Source organism: Sorex fumeus, unplaced genomic scaffold (assembly GCF_029834395.1).
Source record: "Sorex fumeus unplaced genomic scaffold, SorFum_2.1 ptg000008l, whole genome shotgun sequence".
Classification (NCBI taxonomy): domain Eukaryota; kingdom Metazoa; phylum Chordata; class Mammalia; order Eulipotyphla; family Soricidae; genus Sorex; species Sorex fumeus.
Window position 1 is genome coordinate 6,244,347 of NW_026606065.1, and position 20,377 is coordinate 6,264,723.

Sequence of the window (20,377 nt, forward strand, 5' to 3'; positions counted from 1 at the left end):
TTAAAACAAGATTCTTGACAGCTGCATTTTTTTATTAGTGCAGATGAGCATTAGAAGTGATTTTTTTTTTACTTTTACATTTCTACACTTTATAGGGTAAAGTTTTTTCTATTAAAAGAAGCCTAACATCAAAATAACACCAAGATTTAACATGATTAAAAAAACTGTATGAAGACTTTTAAGATATACGATTCTAGTATTTTGCCATACTAGCAGAGAAAAACATTCATAAATGTGGTGAAATTTTTTAATTTATAACTGTCATCTCATTTTGTTCAAAAAAGATACTTGAATGGCAGGATCTGATTATTTCATTTGAACGATAGTCTAACAAGACCAACATAAACCCTTAAGTTTTATTTCATGTGGAGCCCAGGTTGAATTTTACAGAAACTTTAACATTTCAAGAAAATGTAAAAGAAAAAATGTAAAAAGAAAAATTCGTATTTTTCTTGAAAGGGTTACAGAAAATACTAGCTGTTGACTTTCCAAACGTTTACTATTTTTGTGAGCTTTCTTATCTAACACTGATGGAACTCTTTTCATATTTCTATTGGCACTTTATTTTTAAATAAAGTCCATAGAAAGGTGTAAGTAAACAGAAAGGGATGTAAATGAAAACTCCCCTATCCTTACATGCAAACATTAGCTGAGAAAACTGCCTTGGCACTTAACATTACAGATTGCAAAAAGATTTTCTTTCTATTTGATGTGTCATTTGTATACATATGCTCAATACCTAACTTAATAAACACCAGGGTTCATTTGTTAGCCAGGATCTGAAATGTTCTAACGTTTAAAGATAATAAAATGTTACATATAATAGATAAAGAAATCAGTATAATTTAACACCTATTTTAAAAAGAACCTTGAATTTTCAGTAGCTGATCTATATTTTCTCATAACCGTATGATGGTTATGAAATTTGTTCAATGGCAGAAGTTAAAACGATCTGCAATGTGGTCTTTAAGAAGCAGCCAGCATTGTCAAAGGTTAGTCAAAATGACAGGAGCATCGTGTTCAGAAAACTTGGCAAATTTTCCTGAAAAAAAAATGTGAAGAGCTCAGCACTAGTAGGATAACTGAAAAGCTTTTGTAGCTCTTAAAGAGTAAGCACACATAATATAATCATACTAGCCTTCCATGTTTACACAACTCTCAAGAAATATACATAGAAAATTTTACCAAGAGTAGTTTTATACCCCATGTAACAATTTGTTTTATTTCCCTTCACAGGATAAACTACTAGTAAGAAAAAGACTGAAAGGAAACGTTCCAAAGCAAAGATTTCAATTGCAGTCGTCCTATTTTAGAATCTTTATTGATAGAACATCATGATGATGCCAAATATCACAATTATTCGAAGAATCGAATACTTTCAAGAGTTAAAATAGAAAACATCTGTCATAAAAGGAAATAAGAATTCGGGTGGAGGAAAGCTACGAAACGCACAGAAGCATGCAAAAAAACGAGTCCCTTCACCTAGGCCAGGATGGAATGACTGTGCCTAAAAATGCAAATATTTTCAGCATTTGGAGGACAGCCATTTCCATAAATAAAGTTACTCCTGATAACTAGGCTACAAATAGGACGAGTCCCAGTCACATCTCGTTTCCATCTGATTAGGACTGTGTCATATAAAAGGCTATTTTTTTTTAATATCCTAGCATTCCAAAGAGTATATCATGAGGCTTTATTTCTTTATTTCCTCGTGATGTCCCCCGATTTCTGGAGGCTTGAGGGTCGGGTATGACACCGGTGCAGCCTTGCAGGGCAGCCCAAGGCAGCAGCAGCAGCAAAAGCAGCAGCAGCAACAAAGTATTTCCCAGAAGGAATGTGAGCAGCTAGCGAGCTAGCGAGCTAGGAGCTAGGGGGGTCCCAGGCTGGAGGAAACAAATCCACGAAACCACAATTCCCCTGCTCGGTCCTTTTCCTGCAAATAACCTCTTTAGACAACATCCATAAAAGAAAGCGAACCGTCTGAAAATTTTAAGCATCTTTTGTTGCATGGTAACAAAAGAATGACTATCCTTAATGCTCCTTAAAAAAAAAATGCAGTCCTGATAAAAAAAAAAAGAAAAGAAGAAGAAAAGGAATCCAACTCTCCGGTCTCTTTTGGAAAGTGCTTAGATCATCTGGAGATAAATATCACTTGGTGTCCTTGTTTTCTAACAAATGGCTTTCCCCCCCATTGTTTCCATTAATTTCACCCATATTCGTTCTTTTTTTTTTTTCTTAAAAAAAAAAAACAACAAACAAGGCCCTTCGCCTCATCAGCACAACGCTTTAGCATATTAAACCGGTCATTACATACCAATCTACTAAAAGATTTAATTTTTTTTCCCCCTCTCTTTTCGGCAGTTTTCAAGAAGTCTTCCCGTGATTAACTGCAAACAAGAAAATGGTTTACACCTCGAATTAGAAGCCATTAATTAGCATGACGACGAAGTCAACTGCAAGACACACAGACAATTCAAATTATTTCATCGCCAACCCTCTTGGCTAAACTGTCGCCTACTCCTCTCTCTCTCTCTCAATATCCTTCGGTGGGTTATCGATCTGCCAGCCAATTACCTCCAGACCAGTTAAGAGATTAAATATGAGCATGCTTTCCTTTCTCTCGGGTTTGCATTAATTCCTTCTGCTCAACACTTTAACAACAACAACAAAAAAAAAGCTTTAAGGTTCTTGCATCCCAAATCCCTCATTAGCCCTCATTAAGCCTTTTCGTAATCAGGAAAGGAGGAAGAAGAAGAAGAAGAAGAGGGAAAAAAAGAGAGAGTATCTTCAATACAGATCAGGAGTTCGCTTCGCCCATATAATCATCATCATCATCATCATCATCACAATCGGGGTAGTAGGAATAAGGCATTCAAAAATGCACGCTCGAGGCGCTGGCAGCAATCAAAGCTCGGTGCAGAGACGTGGCTCCCAGCAAATAACGGGCTGGCCAGGCACAAGGGCTTCACAAAAAAAAAAAAAAAAGGCGCCCCGACCTCCCTCTCGGTCGCGATCCACGCCGCGCTAGGTCGAGCAGACCCACACCCAGACCCTCGGGCACACGGGCTTGCAGGAGAGAGACTCGCCCCGCTGCCCCTCCGCAGCAGCCCGGAGAGGATCAACGCAGGCACATGGCAAAGCGAGACCGAGCGGGAGCAAACACGCTGCTCATTCAACTCGGGCCCGGGGCAGAGCGATGCCGAGTTTGCAGAGTGTTCTCGGCGCATGTGTCTGTGTGTGTGTGTGCGCGCGCGCGTTGAGAGTGAGTGAGTGAGTGAGTGAGTGAGACCCGCCGTGGAGGCATTTCCCTCCTCTCTCTCTCTCTCTCTCGCTCTCTGGGCAGTTTTGGCTTCATTTGTTTCCGATGCCTGCGACACCGAAGAAAACTAACTTGCACCGCGGCCCCAGCCAGCGCCGCCTGAATAGCGCGAGAGCCTGTGTGCTGCGGCCCCGTGTGCGTCAGATCCCTCCGCGGGGCCGGGCCCCGCCCCCTCCGTCCCTCCCTCCCTCCCTCCCTCCTCCTCCTCCTCCTCCTCCTCGTCCCTCCTCCCTCCTCCCTCCCCCGAGCGGCCTCCACAGAGAAAGCGCCTGCACCCACCGCGCGCGCCGACATCTTCTCCGGCTGCAAATCAATAAACTAAGTCGCGCCTCCGCGGGCCCGAGCGGTCGCGGCTGGGTTTAGGGGCTTGGGGGGTGGGGGTGGGGGTTGGAAAAGTCCGGCCGCCCCGGGTTGCGGAAGGAAAAGGCGCGAGATTCCAGGCACTTTTTTTTTTTTAAATATTTTTTTTTTCTTCCTTCTTTTTCCCCCTCTCCACCTCCCGGCGCCGGCGGGCGGGAGCGCGCGGGCTGGGCCACGGCGCCAGGGGGTATAGCCGAGCCCGAGCCCGGGGCCGCGAAGGCGGCGGCGGCCGGACGGACTCCTTTCTGCGGCGGAGGGATCCGCGGCGGAAGAGGCGGCGGAGGAGGCGGCGGCGGCCGTAGCGGCGGCGGCGGCCGTAGCCGTCGCCGTCGCCGTAGCGGCTGCCTGGCCTGAGAGTTGTTGTTTCCTCCTCCTCCTCCTCCTCCTCCTCCTCCTCCACCTCCTCCTCCTCCTCCTCTTCCTCCGCCTCCGCCTCCACCGCCACCGCCGCCGCGGCTTGAATGGTGGAGCCCGGGCTCGGCTCGCCAGCCACACAGTGACAGCTCCCGGGCGGGCGAGCGGGCGAGCGGGCGGGCGGGCGGGCGGCGGCGCCGCCTGGTCCTTCCCCCGCTGGCCTCGGGCGGGCTGGCGGGCGTCCCCCCCGCCGAGCGAGCGGCCCCCCGAGTGACCCCGAGCCATGGCTTGCGAGAGGAAGGGCCTCTCGGAGCTGCGATCGGGTAAGTCGGGGGGCTGAGGGGGGCGGCGAGCCCGACCCCCGCCCGCGCCCCCCCCACGCACCTCCCGGGCCGGCCGCTCAGCCTCTCTCTCTGTGTGTCTCTCTTCTCCTCTTTTTTTCCCCCCTTCTTCTCTCCCGCGCAGAGCTCTACTTCCTCATCGCCCGCTTTCTGGAGGATGGACCGTGTCAGCAGGCGGCTCAGGTACGCGGCGGCGGCGCGCGGGCGCTCGCGGCCGGGCGGCCGGGCGGGCGGGCGGGCGTGGGGGGAGGGCGGCGGCGGCGGCGGCCCCGGAGCTCAGCCCGGCCCGCTTTGTTGTTGTTGCAGGTGCTGATCCGCGAGGTGGCCGAGAAGGAGGTGAGGGCGGCGGCGGCGGCGGCGGCGGCGAACGGGCGGGCGGGCGCGTGCGGCCTCGGCGCGGGCGCTTCTGGGCCGCGGCGGCCGGGGAAGGGGGGGGGAGGGCCCGGCGGGGGCGGCCGGGCGGGCCCGGGGCTTGGGGGGGGTCCCGACTTCACTGGGTGTCGTTTGCTCCCCCTCCACGGCAGCTGCTGCCCCGGCGCACCGACTGGACGGGCAAGGAGCACCCCCGGACCTACCAGAATCTGGTGAGCTGTGCCCCGCGCCGCCGAGCCAAGAAACTTTTCTTTCCTTTTTTTTTTTTTTTTTTCCCCTTTCCCTACCCGAGTCGAATAAAAATTGAATTTCCCGCAATTTTTTTTTTTTTTTGAGAGACCAAAAAAAAAAAAAAAAGCTTGGCCCTAGAGCATGATCGCGGCAAAAGGCTGGGTGGGTGGGTGGGTGGATGGGGGGGGAGGGTGGGCGCGGGGGCTCCGGGGTGGGGGCGTGCAGGGGGTGCAGGGGGCAGTGGCCCGGGCGGCGGGCACCCCGGGGCGGCCGCCGGTTTCTCGGCGAGGTTGGGTTCGTGTGCGAGAAATACAGATACGTCATGAGTGTTGTGCAGTGCTCAGGCCCCGAGGAGGAGGGGCCGGCGCGCGCGGCCGCGTGCGGGCGCGGGCCCGGGAGCGGGAGCGGGCGCGGGCGCGGGCGCGCGCGCCAGGCGGCAGCGCGGGGACACGGGGGCGCGCTCGCTGCTGCTCCCGGCTCGCGGCGGCGGGCGCTGGCTTGGCTGGGCTCGGCTCGGCTCGGCTCGGCTCCGCCGGCTCTCTGGCTGCACACAATAGCGGGCGACTCACTGCTCCGAGGGGCATTAGCATTTCCCGGACTGGCTCTGGGAAGGCTGCTGGCCCTTTGCGGGAGAAGATGGAGATTTTTTTTCTTAGCCGATCTTCTTTTTTTTTTTTTTTTTAATTTTCCTCGACGTTCCGAACTCGGTGGGATTTTTGTTGTTGTTGTTGGAGAGGTGCAAGCATCTGATGGGAGTTGACCTGCCCTGTGTCTTGCTTTTAGCAGACATGCTTGCAGACGTGCAAAAGGAGCTTGTGACGTCCTTATTTTTAAAAAAAAAAATTTTTTTTTTTGATTGATGCCAGTCTCCCCCTGTTGAAGTAGTATAGGAAGGAGGAGGTCACTGCAGTTTTCTTGGCCTCTGTATCTGCCCTGGGACGGAGTGTCCGGTAAAGTTCTCCAGTTTTAGATCTAGATGCATTTTTCTTTTTCTTTTTTTTTTTTTTTTTGTCCCGTGACTTGGAGGATTTCGTGTGTCTGAATTTTGTGGGAGTTTTTCAGAGAGTTTCGTTTCTCAAAAGTTGGCTTGCTGTGAAGTGGACCCATCCCAGGCTGTGCATGAAAACGTCAGGGACCTTGGCTTTGGGAGCTGTCTCTTATCCCCACTGCAAGAACATGGGTCCTGGGGATGTGTGTGTTGGGCACTAAAATAGTCCACCCCCCCCCCCCCCCCCCCCCCCCCCCCCCCCCCGCCCAGGGCGGATCAAGCCTTTGAAAGCTGCGCGGTGCATCGGGTTCCCGAGACACGTTTGCAGTTGATGGTTTTTTTTTTTCCAGAGTCGACTACTGGTGAACGTTAACTTCACCATGGCTTCTGCAACGGTTAGGGAGTTTGAGTTCACGTAGAGTTGCGTGTCTTCTGGGATAGAGAACAGCCAACATTATCAGCGTTGTATGTAGTCTCGTGATTTAGTGTCGGGGCTGGAAAGCGCACACAGCTGTTGAATAAGCGAGGGTACTTTGTTCCAGTGAATGAAACGGAGACTGAAACTGGGTTTTCCTCCCTTGGTTAGTGTTCAAGTAGTTGTTCCGGCTGGTTTTACCAGGGAGTGGAGCTTGAAGTAAACTCCAAGAGAGAGTAACGGAATTGTGTGTTTACTTCCATAAATATTGGACAGCACCTTCAAGCATTTTCATTGTGGATTTGCGTGTGTTCTTTGCAAAACATAAATAAGAGTTCTGTTTTTAAAATTAGGCAGATTTAACAAAACTTGCTCTTGCATCTTGTGCAAATCTGAACCTCAAGTCTGAATTGCTGTGTTTTCTTAACTTTCAGGCTATTGGTAAGACATTTTCAAGTGAAGCAGCTAATGCCTTCTTGTCAAGTTAGGGAAATACAGTTTATTTTTTCTACTAACAGCAGACAATGTTGATTTTTAATTTTTGAGAGGGGGTTTCTCATACTACATTGTGGATAATCTTTATGACATTTGAAAATCCACCGATTTTACACAGGTATTGTTTTCCTAGGAATATTTTTTTCCTTTTTAAGTTAGCTGTAGAAATCATTTTGGAACACCAAATATCTAGCACATTCTTTTTTAGTATTAACATCTTGGAATTTTATATCTAGGTGAGCATATGTGAAGATCCCTTGTGTTCTTTATTTGGCTAGTGTACTCTTAGGACTTTAAAACGGTGAGTTTTAAAAGTTTTGCCTCGCTGCCTGCCTATCAAATAGAATATTGTTGTCGAGAAGCCAAAGTATTAAATGTTTGTGATTTCAGTATTGTCTACCTCTGTGTGGAAATTTGTGGCTATGTTAACGGAAAGGATTGAGTAATATAAGTGGATTTTTATTAGTAAGTTAGATTGAACTCTCCCCAAAACCTCAAATCGCAACTATTCTGGATGGGAGATGTTTTTGCTTGTGTGCTGCAAAATAGGCCTAGGTCAACGTTTTCAGTGAGCTTAAAGAGCCTGAGTTTTGACCAAGAGGAAAATGGGATTTTAAGATAAGATTAAAAAGTTCATAGGTTAAAATATTATTCAAAGAGATTCCTTCATTTTCAGATGCATGGTTAACACTGTGCAACATGATTGTGAATATTACCAGTCTACCTTCGGATTTAAAACATTTTAAACAGTGAGTGGTATATGAAACGGAATTTGCAAGAAGTGAAGGGCACTGTTCTTTTTGCTGGGGAGGAGTGGAGGGCAGGCAGGAGGCTCCAGTGTAGTTCAGTCATATACACATATACTTTGATGTTGGGGTCGGGGAAACTCCCCTAGCAGTGCTTAGAGTTGGGGTCACTTGTCTTGGTACTGGACCTAGTGGTATGGACTGTCAATTTAGTGCTCAGAGAGGCAGTGTCCTGTTGCTCGGGGCCATCCAGGTGGTGCCAAACAGGTGGTCGGATGCTGGGGATCCAACCTCGAACCTTGTTCAGTATGCGCCATCCTTCTGAGAGAACCAGTGTTAAGTGTTCCTGAAATGATGCTACTTTACTAGAAGTCTTTTTATCCGGGTAAAATGATTGGGAATCAGAAGATGTGGATTGTGGTCTTAATATATCTTAACCTGTAGGTTACCCTGGACAAGTCTTGGAATTTCTCTGGCTTCTGTTGCCTCATTTGTAAAAGAAATGAATGAAAAATTTTCTAACATGAGAATCTCACTTTAAATTAGAAATATCAGTGCACTGTTCTAAGAACTCAACTGCTCTAATCTTGGAGTTTGATATAAAAAAAAGTAGATTTAAAGAAATCATGAATATTAGAAAATTTGCATAGATTTTCCTTAATGCTATTCTTATAGTGTAATTTTTTTATGTGAAGATAAAAGGTTTTTTGAGAAGCTACATCACAGACTGTGCCTTTATTCTAATTAGCATGTGATTGATTCACTGTTAACAGTTTTCATCAATAAAATCTGAGATGATTAGGAACCATTGAAAGGATTTACTTTAAGGTTTATATCTTTATGTGTTTAATTTAGAGTATGGTGACTAATGTTAGGTATCAAGTGGAAGAGAGAAGTTTTAAGAAAAAGATGAAACATGTTTTTGAAATAGAGATTCCCATTCTAAGTGAGTGAGAAGGTATCAAGTGTAGGAGAGAAGTTTTAAGAAAAAGTGAAACATGTTTTTGAAGCAGAGAGTCCCATCCTAAAGATATGTTTTCAAAACTTACCCCGTATAATTTTGATTAGCGCAGTGGCACATAATGAAATATATGTGTGGCAGTTTACTACTGTCTTTTTCTCATGGAGCAACAGTGAAAAACAAAGGTTTTCTTGGTAGTCTCTAAAGCCAGGATTTTACTACTTCGTAATTTTTATAATTCATAGTAAAATGTTAGATGAGAAGGGGATAATACTTGTTGAAGGCCTGAAATGGGCAAAACTCCATTCTTTACAAAATTTGAGGTATTCCCAAACTTTTAAAATAAAAGACATAATTTTGCATAATTGTAAAATGTCTTAAACACCTAGGGAGAACCGTATTTAAGAACTGTTCAGAATAATGCCAAGAGAACAAGAATCTGTTTCTCAGACTATAACATGGGCTAATATGGCTCCTACTTGGTAAGATTCTGTGATTGAAAGGTACACTCAAGTTTTATAGAAAGGGTTTTGTTTGCTGTTGGGACTTTAGGAATCATAGTAAAAGTTTATATTCTTGTAGTGTATTAAAGTTAAGAAAGGCAGTTTTATTCCAAAAATAAGTATCAGTACTTTTCTGAACATAGGCAGCCACAGTATTAAAAAGTCACTTTAAAACTTCAGGAGATATCATCCTTATTAATTGCTTTGTATGTTCAGGATGAGATAAATAAGCTCAAGAGAAAGCATAATGAATATCAGGTTCTAAGCGTTGAGGGGAGAGTGCTAGACAAGTTTTGTCAAACTGTATAGTGATTAAGAGAGGTTGTGTAGCAGTTAACATTTAGAAATGTTTGAGTGGTTAAAATATAAAGAATGAAATCTCTGGTGTTCAGGTGACACTTAGGAATATCTAACGAGAGCTTAGATATCTGGCTTTTGCACCAGGAGTTGTGATTTAAAAAACAAAAAAAAAGTCCATACATGAGTTGTGTTATTTTGGGGAGTTGGTACAGTTTCTAGATTCTGTCAGTCTGGACCAGGAAGGTGGCTCAGGTGGCTGGTGCAGATGCTATGCATGTGGGAGACCTGGGTAAGATCTCTGGCACTTTATGGGACCCCTAAGAATGGCAGGAAACGCCCCCTGAGCCAGGCTTAGTTCCTGGGCACCGTAGGGTGTGGCCCCCCCACACACACCCTGCTCCCGAAAGATAGGTTTTAAGCAGAATTTACTAGTGATTTGGAAAAATTAGTCCTTAGATGAACTTTAGGCCAAATGTATGTCAACTTTTTGATCATTTTCAGAATTTTTTTGTGAGGTAGGCCACAGTTCTTCTATCTTTTGCTTAGAAAATTTTTAAGCCACTGCAGCTGTTCTTTCTTTTTCTAAATTTTGTGGTCGTCTGACACATCACAATAGGAGTTCGGTAAATAAAATTGTATTCTGCACAGATTATTCTTGACAAGCAATGGCAAACAGATTAGTTTCTTAGTGTCAGTTCTTTCAGAAATCTGGACAAATGCTTAGTACTAAGCTAAGTGACTTTTGTTGGTAGTACTAAGCATATCCATTTAGAATTACTTCCTATTTTAATGTACTTCTTAGTGGCTTCAGGGAAGTCAAACATTAAAATTAGTACTAGGGGAAAAGGCAATCTTTAAAGAATATTTAAATTTCTTTTGTATTTCTATCTAGAAATAGCTAGGCACCTGAAAGGTGAATAATACATATTGAGGTTAAAGTTAATTTAATTTTAAATAAAGTTTATATTGTGGGTTGTATTGGTGAAAAATTAATTACTCTGAAACGTAAGTGCATTTGGGATATATGTAATATTTGAACATATAAGTATTTGAGCAAAGTTCTATTTTTTTTTCTTTATGAAATTTGAGTAGGGTGACTAGATTGTTAGTATAATTGTTTAATTCTTAAATTATTCAAGAATTTTCCATCTCTAAGTTAATAGATAAGAACTTTTGAACTATCACAGATTGAATTTTAAATATCTTTTCTTTTTTAGTTGTAGGGCATATGTTGTTCCACTTGAACCAGGCTCCCTGTTCTACATTTGAATTCTGTTTACTTTTGGATTTTTGGGCCCTACCTGCCTTTGCTCAGGACTTATTCCTGGCGCTGTGCCTCTCAGGGATCACTCCTGGTGGGCATGAGGACCACATGGGATGCCAGTGATTGAACTTGGGCATCAAGACAAATGCCCTACCCCTTGTACTATTGCTCTGGCCCCTACATTTGAGTTCCAAACTCTTACCTTACTACCTTGTATTTAAAATGTTCCTTATTACCTAAAATTAGTTTAGCAAATGTGAATTAATTTAAATAAAACTTCAAAATTTGTAGTTTTTAAAAGTTAAGCTTTCCATTTTGTTGCAGTTTTTTTATAGAGCCCCCTTTGTAGTTTATAGAGACCTTAATTCTGGATAGTATTTTCCTAGAAGAATATATTCAGATTGTGAAGAATGAAGTTTAAAAGTGGTATTATAATGGGGCTGGAGTGATAGCACAGCAGGTAGAGCGTTTGCCTCGCAAGCGGCTGACCCGGGTTCGATTCCCAGCATCCCATGTGGTCCCCTGAGCATTGCTGGGTGTGACCCCAAAAGCAAAATAATAATAATAAAAAAATAAAAGTGGTATTACAAAAAAATTGTATGAATAATTGTATTGGTAATACTCGGTTGACCTAAATTCTGGTATGGTTGACTAAATTGTAAATATAAAACGATTGGGCGAATTTATTTACATTTAAGAGCAAAAAGTGAATCTAGGTTAATTCATTGTTTAGTAGACTGTTCATTTTATTACATCGCTAATTACAAAGAAAAGGATAAGCATGTACTCTTTTGATCATAGTTTATACAATTATTTTTTCAACTTTTATTTCAGCATTGTGCCTTATAGTACTGTTAATAACAGTATTTCAGGCATACACTATTTTAAGTTCATACGTACCACCAGTGTCATTGTCCTGCTATCAGTGTACCAAGCTATCTCTTAAGCACCCCTTTTTCCTTCAGACTGCTCCTTCATTTTATTTTTTTAATGAAACACAAGCTCAATTTAATTTCTATAGTACATATAATTTTTTCTATATCTGTGAGTTTATACAAACTTTTATGCATGTGACTTGAAAAACAATCATGGATTCTGTTAAGTTAAAATCATAAAGCAGGTATGGCAATGGTAAGGGAGCTTAAAATTTTATAGGAAAACTAATATAACGAAATATTTTAAAATAGAAGGGATGTAGAGATAGTTCAGAGGACTTGTGCATTTTCCTTCTATGCTGGAGGCCTGGGTTTGATTCCCAGTACCATAGTGACAGTTTTTTAAAAAGAAAAAAAAAAGGTAACAATAAACTTTGAATCAGAAGATTCCAAGTATTAAACTTTAAATATTTGGCTTTGCGTTTAGAAAGTAATCTCTTCTACTTTCTAAATGTATATAGCTTTGGACAATAAGCTTGAAGCTCAGTTTTCTTTACCTGCAAAAAGGGGGGAAACTTAACTTTCTTGTGAAAGTTAAAAATATTGAGAACACTTGGCAAAGAAAGCACTTTGTATTTTCTTATGTAGAGAAGTTATTTAGATTAAGAAAGGTACAGAAAATATAAACTTCAAAGATTAAAGACATAATTTAATGATAACAGTTACAGACGTTTGTCAGTTGTAAGAATTTTAGGAACATAGCTTTAATAATAGGAATTATTAAGTGGTTAAATAGTGAACAATTATTTTAATTGGGTTATTTCTTTATATTGGTGGGGGTGGCACCCACATGGGCTTATTCCTGGCTCTGTATTCAGGGTTCACTCCCGGTGGCAAGTGGGGAACTGTATGAAATGCTTTGGATCTCGCCCAGGTTGGACTCATGCAAGGCAAGTGTCCTGCTCACTGTGCCCTAACTCTAGGCTCTAACTTGGTGATTTTTTTTAAGTTGATTATTTTGTTTATGTTAAAATAATAAAAGTAGAACCTTTATTTCATTAAACTCAACTTTTGGATGCAAAAGTAGGGAACTCGAGAAGTAGAGTAACTGATTTAGATATAACTGAAAACAGATATGAAAAAAGGTGACATTTAAGTTTTTAATTTTTGTTTTCGGGCCACTCCCAGTGAGGCTCTGCACTCAAGGGATCACTCCTTGTAATGCTTAAGGAACCATATGGGATAGTGGGGATTGAATCCGGGTGAACTCCTTGCAAGGCAAAATGCTCTCCCTGCTGTAGTATTGCTCTGGTCCCCCCAAAATTGACATTTTAAAACCAATTGTATACAAGTTAGAGGTATGAAGTAGTCAAATTGGATCATTCTTATTCCAGAAATTAGGTGGCTTTTACTTTCATTGGTATTTAATATTTGTTTAGAAGGGCAATTCTTTTTAGATCTTTACAGATAAATCTGCTGGAGCTATAGCACAGCTGGTAGAGTTCGATTCCTCTGTCCCTCTCCGAGAGCCTGGCAAGCTACGGATAGTATCCCACCCACAGGGCAGAGCCTGGCAAGCTCCCTGTGGTGTATTCGATATGCCAAAAACAGTAACAAGTCTCACAATGGAGACCTTACTGGTGCCTGCTTGAGCAAATCGATGAACAACGAGAGGACAGTGCTACAGTGCTACTGATAAATCAGAATGACTATATTGATCTTGCATTGCTTTGAAAAGATTATTTTAAAAAGAGATATATATATATATATTTAGATCTAGAAAAGTTTTTTCAGTATTAAAAGTCAACAGGTGATATGTAACGTGGAGTAAAAATAACTGCAAGCTCTTATGTCAAATACTGTCACTATCATCCAAGGTCATGATTATTGATTGTAGTCCAGTCTTTGCATGAGGACATGGAGATGAGTAAATTTCTATCCTAACCTCAGCAAGCTTAAACCTAGACTAGTTGCCTTTATTTTTTATTTATTTTTATTTTTTTGCCTTTAGATACTTTAAATTCATTATGAACATTGTTGCAATCCATTTTGCCTCAACAATGATAAAAATAAAATTATTTTTAAAGTTGAAAATTTAATAATTGTGTGTATTGGAATAGTGACTTCCTGTTTATAGTTACACTGATAACACTTTATAACAATACCTTCCAGTCATAATGGCAATTTTTTTTTTTTATTTTGCTTTTTGGGTCATGACTGGCGATGCACAGGAGTTACTCCTGGTTCGTGCACTCAGGAATTACTCCTGGCGGTGCTTGGGAGACCATATGGGATGCTGGGAATCAAACCTGGGTCGGCTGTGTGCAAGGAAAACACCCTACCTGCTCTGCTATTGCTCCAGTCCCAATAATGGCAATTTTTTTCTTGACTGGCAAGTACTGGTCTATACTGAAGTAGCAACCAAGCAAATACAAAAGTCGCAGAAAAACAAAGTGCTCGACTCTTTATTCTTTCCTTGCTGCAGTTCACTTTCTCAGATGATATTGCTGTTGAAATCACAATTGATGATTCTAAAATTATATGTGCAGTCTGAGAAAGGAATGATGAAGGTTTATGGTTTGGCTCAGAATGGACAAAGGATCAGAATTCCCTGTTTCACATGATTATGTTGTTTCTGCTTCTGACAAGTAGTGAGAACTAAGGATTGTTACTTAGATTGGGAGGGTAAACTGATGCTGCTGTTAAATTGTGCAGGAAACCTATTTTTATGGTGTCCTCAAACCTAAAACTATGTTTTTAAAGAGTAATTTGAAAACACGTGTATATAAAATGCATGTCTATAAAATACGGTGCCTCCGCCAAAGTCTAAAATATTTGTTGAACCATACAGAAAATGTTTGCTGATCTTTGTTAATATGTTATTTACAAGAAATATAGCTTTGTTGAGTTGAGATTCTAACCATTAATTACAGTTAACCAAATTACTGTTACCATATTTTACCAGTTGTTACCAATTACTGTTACCATACCAAATGTTTCTCAGTTGGGTTTGAAGAAATGGGGATATGAAAAGATTGAGAAATCTCTGAATAACCAACTGATCAGGGATTGAGTGAATCACAATTTGGACAGTATCAGTACTGCATCCATAAAGTGTATTCATGTATACGCTTGAATATGTCTGAATATTCATACTGGTAGGAGAGGAAATTAGCTCTTCATCCAAAAGGCTGTGGATTTTAAAAAGTTGAATACCGCTGATATACTTGCATTTTTCCCTTTTATGTGCTATTGAGATCAAACCCTGTCCCTCATACAAGGAAAGCATGTGCTCTGCTGTGAGCTACATTTCAAGTCCAAATGTGCATTTTTAAATTCTTAATTTTCACTTATAAAGTATTAGCTTTTTAGTTTTATGTTGATACTTTGCTTCTAATTTTGAAGCTTTTAAAATGTTGACCTTACTGATATTGAGAAGAGTAGGGTAGATTGCAGTGGATTTCTTTCACCAATTTGGGAGAGAGTATTGAAGGGTCCTCACTGTATTGTAATTTTATGTATCTTTTTTTGCTCTTCTGTCCTGAGATTGTTGTTCTTCCTATACCAGCACGAATTTCGCTTTGTGCTAGACTGTTTAATTGTGAAAGTGAAGGTTAGAGCTTTTCTCTTGGAGTCTGTTTAATGCTTGTGTAGAAAATTGTTCGAAATACTTAGTTTAATAGTTTACTTATCCATTGATAAACATTTGAGACCATTGGTAATTTGCAGAGCAATATGATCGAGTGCTTTGGAGTTAGCCTGTATTGGTTTAGCACTCCTCTCTTCCATCTTCTAGAAGCGTGTGCTTTTGGAAAGTTTGTTTTATCTCTTTGAGCCGTAATGTTTTTTTTCTTTCCCTGTTGGATACCCAGAATTAGGGCAGTCAGGATTGCCTCTGTCTGTCTATGGCACTGAGCCATACCAAAGTAACATCCGTGCTCAGGCACTTGGGACCCTTTCTTGGTGGGAATCCTCATTAGCAGAGCTGAGAGGATTGCCTTAACTGGGATTTGAACTTGAACTTGCATTTGTCACCCACTTCAAGCCACTCAGCCACCTTCCATGCTCTCTTATCCCGGGGAGCACTAGCAGCAGAGTTGTCCTGATGAACCCAGCATATGCAGTGGCACTCGAGTTTGAACTCCTGACCCTGCGCTTCTCAGGCAACTGCTTTAAGCCTTTGAGCCATCTGGCCATCGCCTCCCTAGCCGCCCTAGCCGCAATTCCTTATGGGAATAATAATGTTACACGTAAAGTCTTTAGGGGCCAAGTCGTAGTACAGGGGGTAGGACATTTGCCTTATATTCAGCCAACCTGGGTTAAATTTCTGGCTGCCTGTGAGGTCCTCTGAACCACACCAGAAGTGAGTGCTGCGCACAGCTAGTGCTCGCAAAGCTCTGCGCTCTGAGCACTGTTGGGTGTTGCCTTCAAACCAAAACAGGGACAGTGACTCAAGATTTTACATGTAAAATTTGCCACATTTATCTTAAGGTCTAGCTAATACATGTATTTGTTTTGTTAGAGTTCCAAGTACTTCAGAACCCATTTTAAAAAATGTGTTAAGTACCTGAAGAGCTTGAAAGTAGCTCTTTCTGGTCAAGGAAAGTAATAAGGATATTAGGATTGAGGATGTCAGGTTTTGTCTTTTCCCCCCCAGATAATAGTATACAGGCAGTCACTCAGAATCCAAATACAAACATTTTGGATCATGAATTTTATGATATAGTTTCAGCCGTTCCTTTTAATTCCTGGTCAATAAAGTGAATTCAGATGAAAAAGCTGCATTTTATTAAAGGCACTGAAGGTCTTACTAATATGAAAATATGTACAGTCGTGAGGTACTCTTGTTTTTGCTTTTGGGGCACACTGAGTGATGCTCGAGATTCACTTCTGGCTCTGTGGTCAGAGCTCACTCCTGGTGGGCTTGAGGGACCCTGTAGGGTGCCGGGGACTGAACCCTGGCCATGTGCAAGGCAAATGCCTCCCTGCTGTGTAACTGCTCCGACCCCCATGAACTATTCTTTTGATTTTTAATTTAAAATTATTTCATGTTTAAAGTATTGGCCATAGGGACTGGCACCACATGTATCTTTCAGTCCAGTACTGCTGGGCAGACTCTAGTGTGTTAGCACCCCAGCTCTGAGTGCTCAGTGCTCAGGTAGGGCACTGAACCCTCAAGCCTTAACCACTTCCAAGTATCATTGAAAGTGTTCTTCATATTTCATTAAAAAAAAAAACGACCAATGTATGACATGGATTAATAGTCATGAAGAATACCAGGGAAAAATCATTTTTTAAAAAAATAAGTGGTGTGTGTAAGAACAGAGTGTTGGAAGTAAAAAGAGATGACAGAATAGTGAAGAAAAGCATGAAACTGCTGATATACTTTCAAATGTGTGATCTTGAGTAAGAGAAATTCTGAAATTGTGTATCCAAGATAATGGACTAAATAGGATAAAAGAAAACTAAAGAAGCTTTGTTGCAGGGAAGATCTAAGTACAAAGAATAGCCTGGGTAAAAAGGATAAGAGAAAATGTGTATAGTATGTATACCGCATAGGTAGCATGTGTACCACATGGGAAAAGGCCTGATAGGAGAGAGCCCAGGGCAGAGAGCTTTTATAGAACTTTTATAAAAACTTCCATAGCTGAGTTTTGGATGCTGGAGGGTCTAGCACTAGGAATATGCCAGATGAAATAGGAATGAACCGTGAATGAACATACATACATTAGAAGACTCATAGATTAGGTTAAGCATGTAGAAAAAAATAGGAAAAGTGAGGTGAGCCTCTGAATGTTAATTAGTAGGGCTAACTTGATCAGATGTTTCGAAATGCATATTTAATTTAGAAAATAGCTTTGAATGTGTAGAAGATACAAGTGAATGTGGGATGGTTGCTGTTTATTGCAAAGATAATTTGAAATTAGAGGTAAATGGATGTGAGGGTAGAAAGAAGAATCTCTGGTGAGTTCTGGGCCTCTGGGAATGAGGTAAGAAGGAGGAAAGGACATAGTGAAAGTATGTGACTTTGACTGGCTTATGGATGGTGCTGGCAGTAACCAAGGTGTGGGGCATTTTGTTAGCTGTGAGGATCATGAGTTCAGTTTCGTATTGAGTTGAGGCGTTGGGACTTAAGACTAAGCTGTGAACATAACTTGAGTATCATTGACAAGGGAGTTGTCCAGAGTAATTAGAGTATGGGCATAAGGTCTGGAACTGGGTTCCTAAAGCTCATATAATTTCACCATTTAATGGCAAGAAAAGGAAAGTTTAGAATTTTCTGCATATTTTTATATATTAAACTAATGACTTAAACACTTAAATCTTAATTATCACATGGGCTGTTAATTTTACAGATAAAGGATATTTACTCTCCTATCATCTTATGTAAGATATAGGCAAGTAAATCAGTAATTTCATATAGGGTAGGGGCTTATGAACGCCTTGGGCAGGGCAAGATTGTACTAGGGTTTTAGGGCAGAAGAGGAATCTTTCTTAGTCTAAGTAATCAAAAGATAGTAAGTCAGATGGATGTAAGTACCATAGGGACCTGGAGGGAGGGTGGTTTAAGGTAAAGGGACATACTGAAGGAGTATTATATGCTTTCGAAACAAAATCCGATAAAAAAGTGACAGAGTTGGTATAACCGACCATGCAGTGAAACTTAGATTGAGACTTGAGAGGTAGGTGGGTAAATAAAAAATTTCAGAGGAATACACTTTTATAAATTCTCAAAGCAGGAGGAGTGCAACCACAGAAAGTAATTTTTTGTAGCTGTAACATGGAAATTAAATTTGAAAGCTTGAAAATAGACTAAATCAAAGATAATTAAGTCCAATAAAGTAGATCTATATTGTCTTAAAAGGTGCAGATATTTTTAATAAAGATTTCCAGGTTCAGTACCTAAATGTGTTTTGCAAGGAAACTTTAAAATAGTACCATAATTAAGTTAATAAGTAATGAGCTTTATTAAAGTAAAATTTCCAAAAGAAAATTTGATCAATTTAAACAAAATTATGAGAATAATTATATACAAGTTGAGAACTGGAAGAGACTCTAAATATGCTACTCCTTTTTTTTTTAAAGTTTTATTTATATTTCGAGGGCCTCCCAAGTGCTCTGGCCAAGCAGGCCTGAGGTTCAATTCCTTGGTTGGGTGGTATTGTAGGCCATGAGGCTTACACCCAGCAGTGTTTGGGAGATGATATGTAGTGCCAGGGTTTTAACCTGGGTCACTGACTGCCGAGCTATGACTGTGTTCCTTGGTTTCATTTTAAGTAAATTATTTTGGGAAAAATTAAAGTTTAAATACAATTGAAGGGGGCTGAAGCAATAGCACAGTGGGTAGGGCATTTGCCTTGCACGCGCTGACCTGAGTTCGATTCCCAGCATCCCATATGGCCTGAGCACCGCCAGGAGTAATTCCTGAGTGCAGAGCCAGGAATAGCACCTGTGCATTGCCGGGTGTGACCCAAAAAGCAAAAAAAAAAAAAAGAAAAAGAAAAAATGCAATAGAAAATTTTTATATTTTGCAAACCTTTTTCTACCTTTTTTTCTTCCTTTAAAAAGTTAAGTTTTGAGTGAAGTAGCACTGTAATACTGTCCTCCCCTTGTTCATCGATTTGCTCGAGCAGGCACCAATAATGTCTCCATTGTGAGACTTGTTACTGTTTTTGGCATATCAAATACGCCATGGGGAGCTTCCCAGGCTCTGCAGTGTGGGCGGGATACTCTCCTAGCTTGCTGGGCTCTCAGAGAGGGATGGAGGAATCAAACGAGGTGGGCTCTCAGAGGGACCGAGGAACCTGGGTCGGCCGCGTGCAAGGCCCGCTGTGCTATTGCTCCAACCTTTTACTAAGTAAATAAGTAAAAGGTTATTTTGACTCGAGATGAACTTAGAATTTCATTTTACATTTGAGTGAAGTAGGTGAAATTATTAGGGAACAACAGCCTATGGTTAAATTAGTTTGGGGAAGGTGTTGTATCTTAAGCAGAATTTAATAGAATTATCTCAGGATTGTTTATATTTAACAGTGTGTTTTGTAAATCTTGAAACTGATGGTGGTAGCATGTGTATGTTAGAAACTCTTCCGTGAAATATTAAATTCTGCCTGTATTTTCTGACCATCTATTGAATGCCAGATTCTGTTGTTTTAAAATATCAAAATGTGACACAATGATCTGAGTTGTCTACATGGTTATTCTTCATTAACCTAGTTAAGTTACCTTAAAGAAATAATCACTGATGATCTTATGCCATTAGAGTCATTAGAGTGAAGCAGATACTGCAACATGGAATGAAGTGATTAAACTGCTTACTTTCCCCCAAATTAATCTTACAAGTAAAGCTGCTGTCGGTAAAAAAATAGCAGTTTCTTTATATGAACTTTGATCTTCGTAATTGGCTCTAAAAATTAAATCAGAAACATAACATACCTAAATAAATTCATATTCTTTGTGGAAATAGGTATTAAATTTTTTTTGGTGGGACTTTTTATTTCTGACTTAGTATGACAGATTCTGTCTGTTGCTGCATTCATTCTGTGACATGTATCGTGTCTTTTCTGGAAAACGATAGTCAGGGAAGAGAATGAAAATAGTACGTTTTATTTGCTCCCGTTTTCTTCAGAATACTGTTTAGATATTATATACTAAACAACTTCAGGATGGATTTTTAAAAAGTAGCACATCATAGTTTGGTTTTAGAGTCCAGCATAATTAAGCAGTATTTTTGAAATTATTCCCAAAGTGTTCAAATTTTGTGTTGTATATAGTCAAAAATTGTTTTAGGGTTAGAGAGATAGTTACAGTAGATAGGACATTTGCCTTACACACAGCTGACCCAGGTTCAGT

At 41.2% G+C, this 20,377-nt stretch overlaps 1 protein-coding gene across 3 annotated transcripts in view; it reads left to right on the forward strand.

Annotated features, from left to right (window-relative positions):
• Positions 1-4,301: 4,301 nt before the first annotated feature.
• Positions 4,302-20,377, forward strand: part of PHIP (pleckstrin homology domain interacting protein) — a 138,221-nt gene continuing 122,145 nt past the window's right edge. For all 3 annotated transcript variants that reach the window (XM_056108720.1, XM_056108729.1, XM_056108733.1), the window contains exons 1-4: positions 4,302-4,356; positions 4,499-4,557; positions 4,681-4,710; positions 4,899-4,958. In XM_056108720.1, coding sequence (XP_055964695.1) covers positions 4,317-4,356; positions 4,499-4,557; positions 4,681-4,710; positions 4,899-4,958 — 189 coding nt within the window. In that variant the 5' untranslated portion in view covers positions 4,302-4,316. The remainder of the gene's footprint in view (positions 4,357-4,498; positions 4,558-4,680; positions 4,711-4,898; positions 4,959-20,377) is intronic.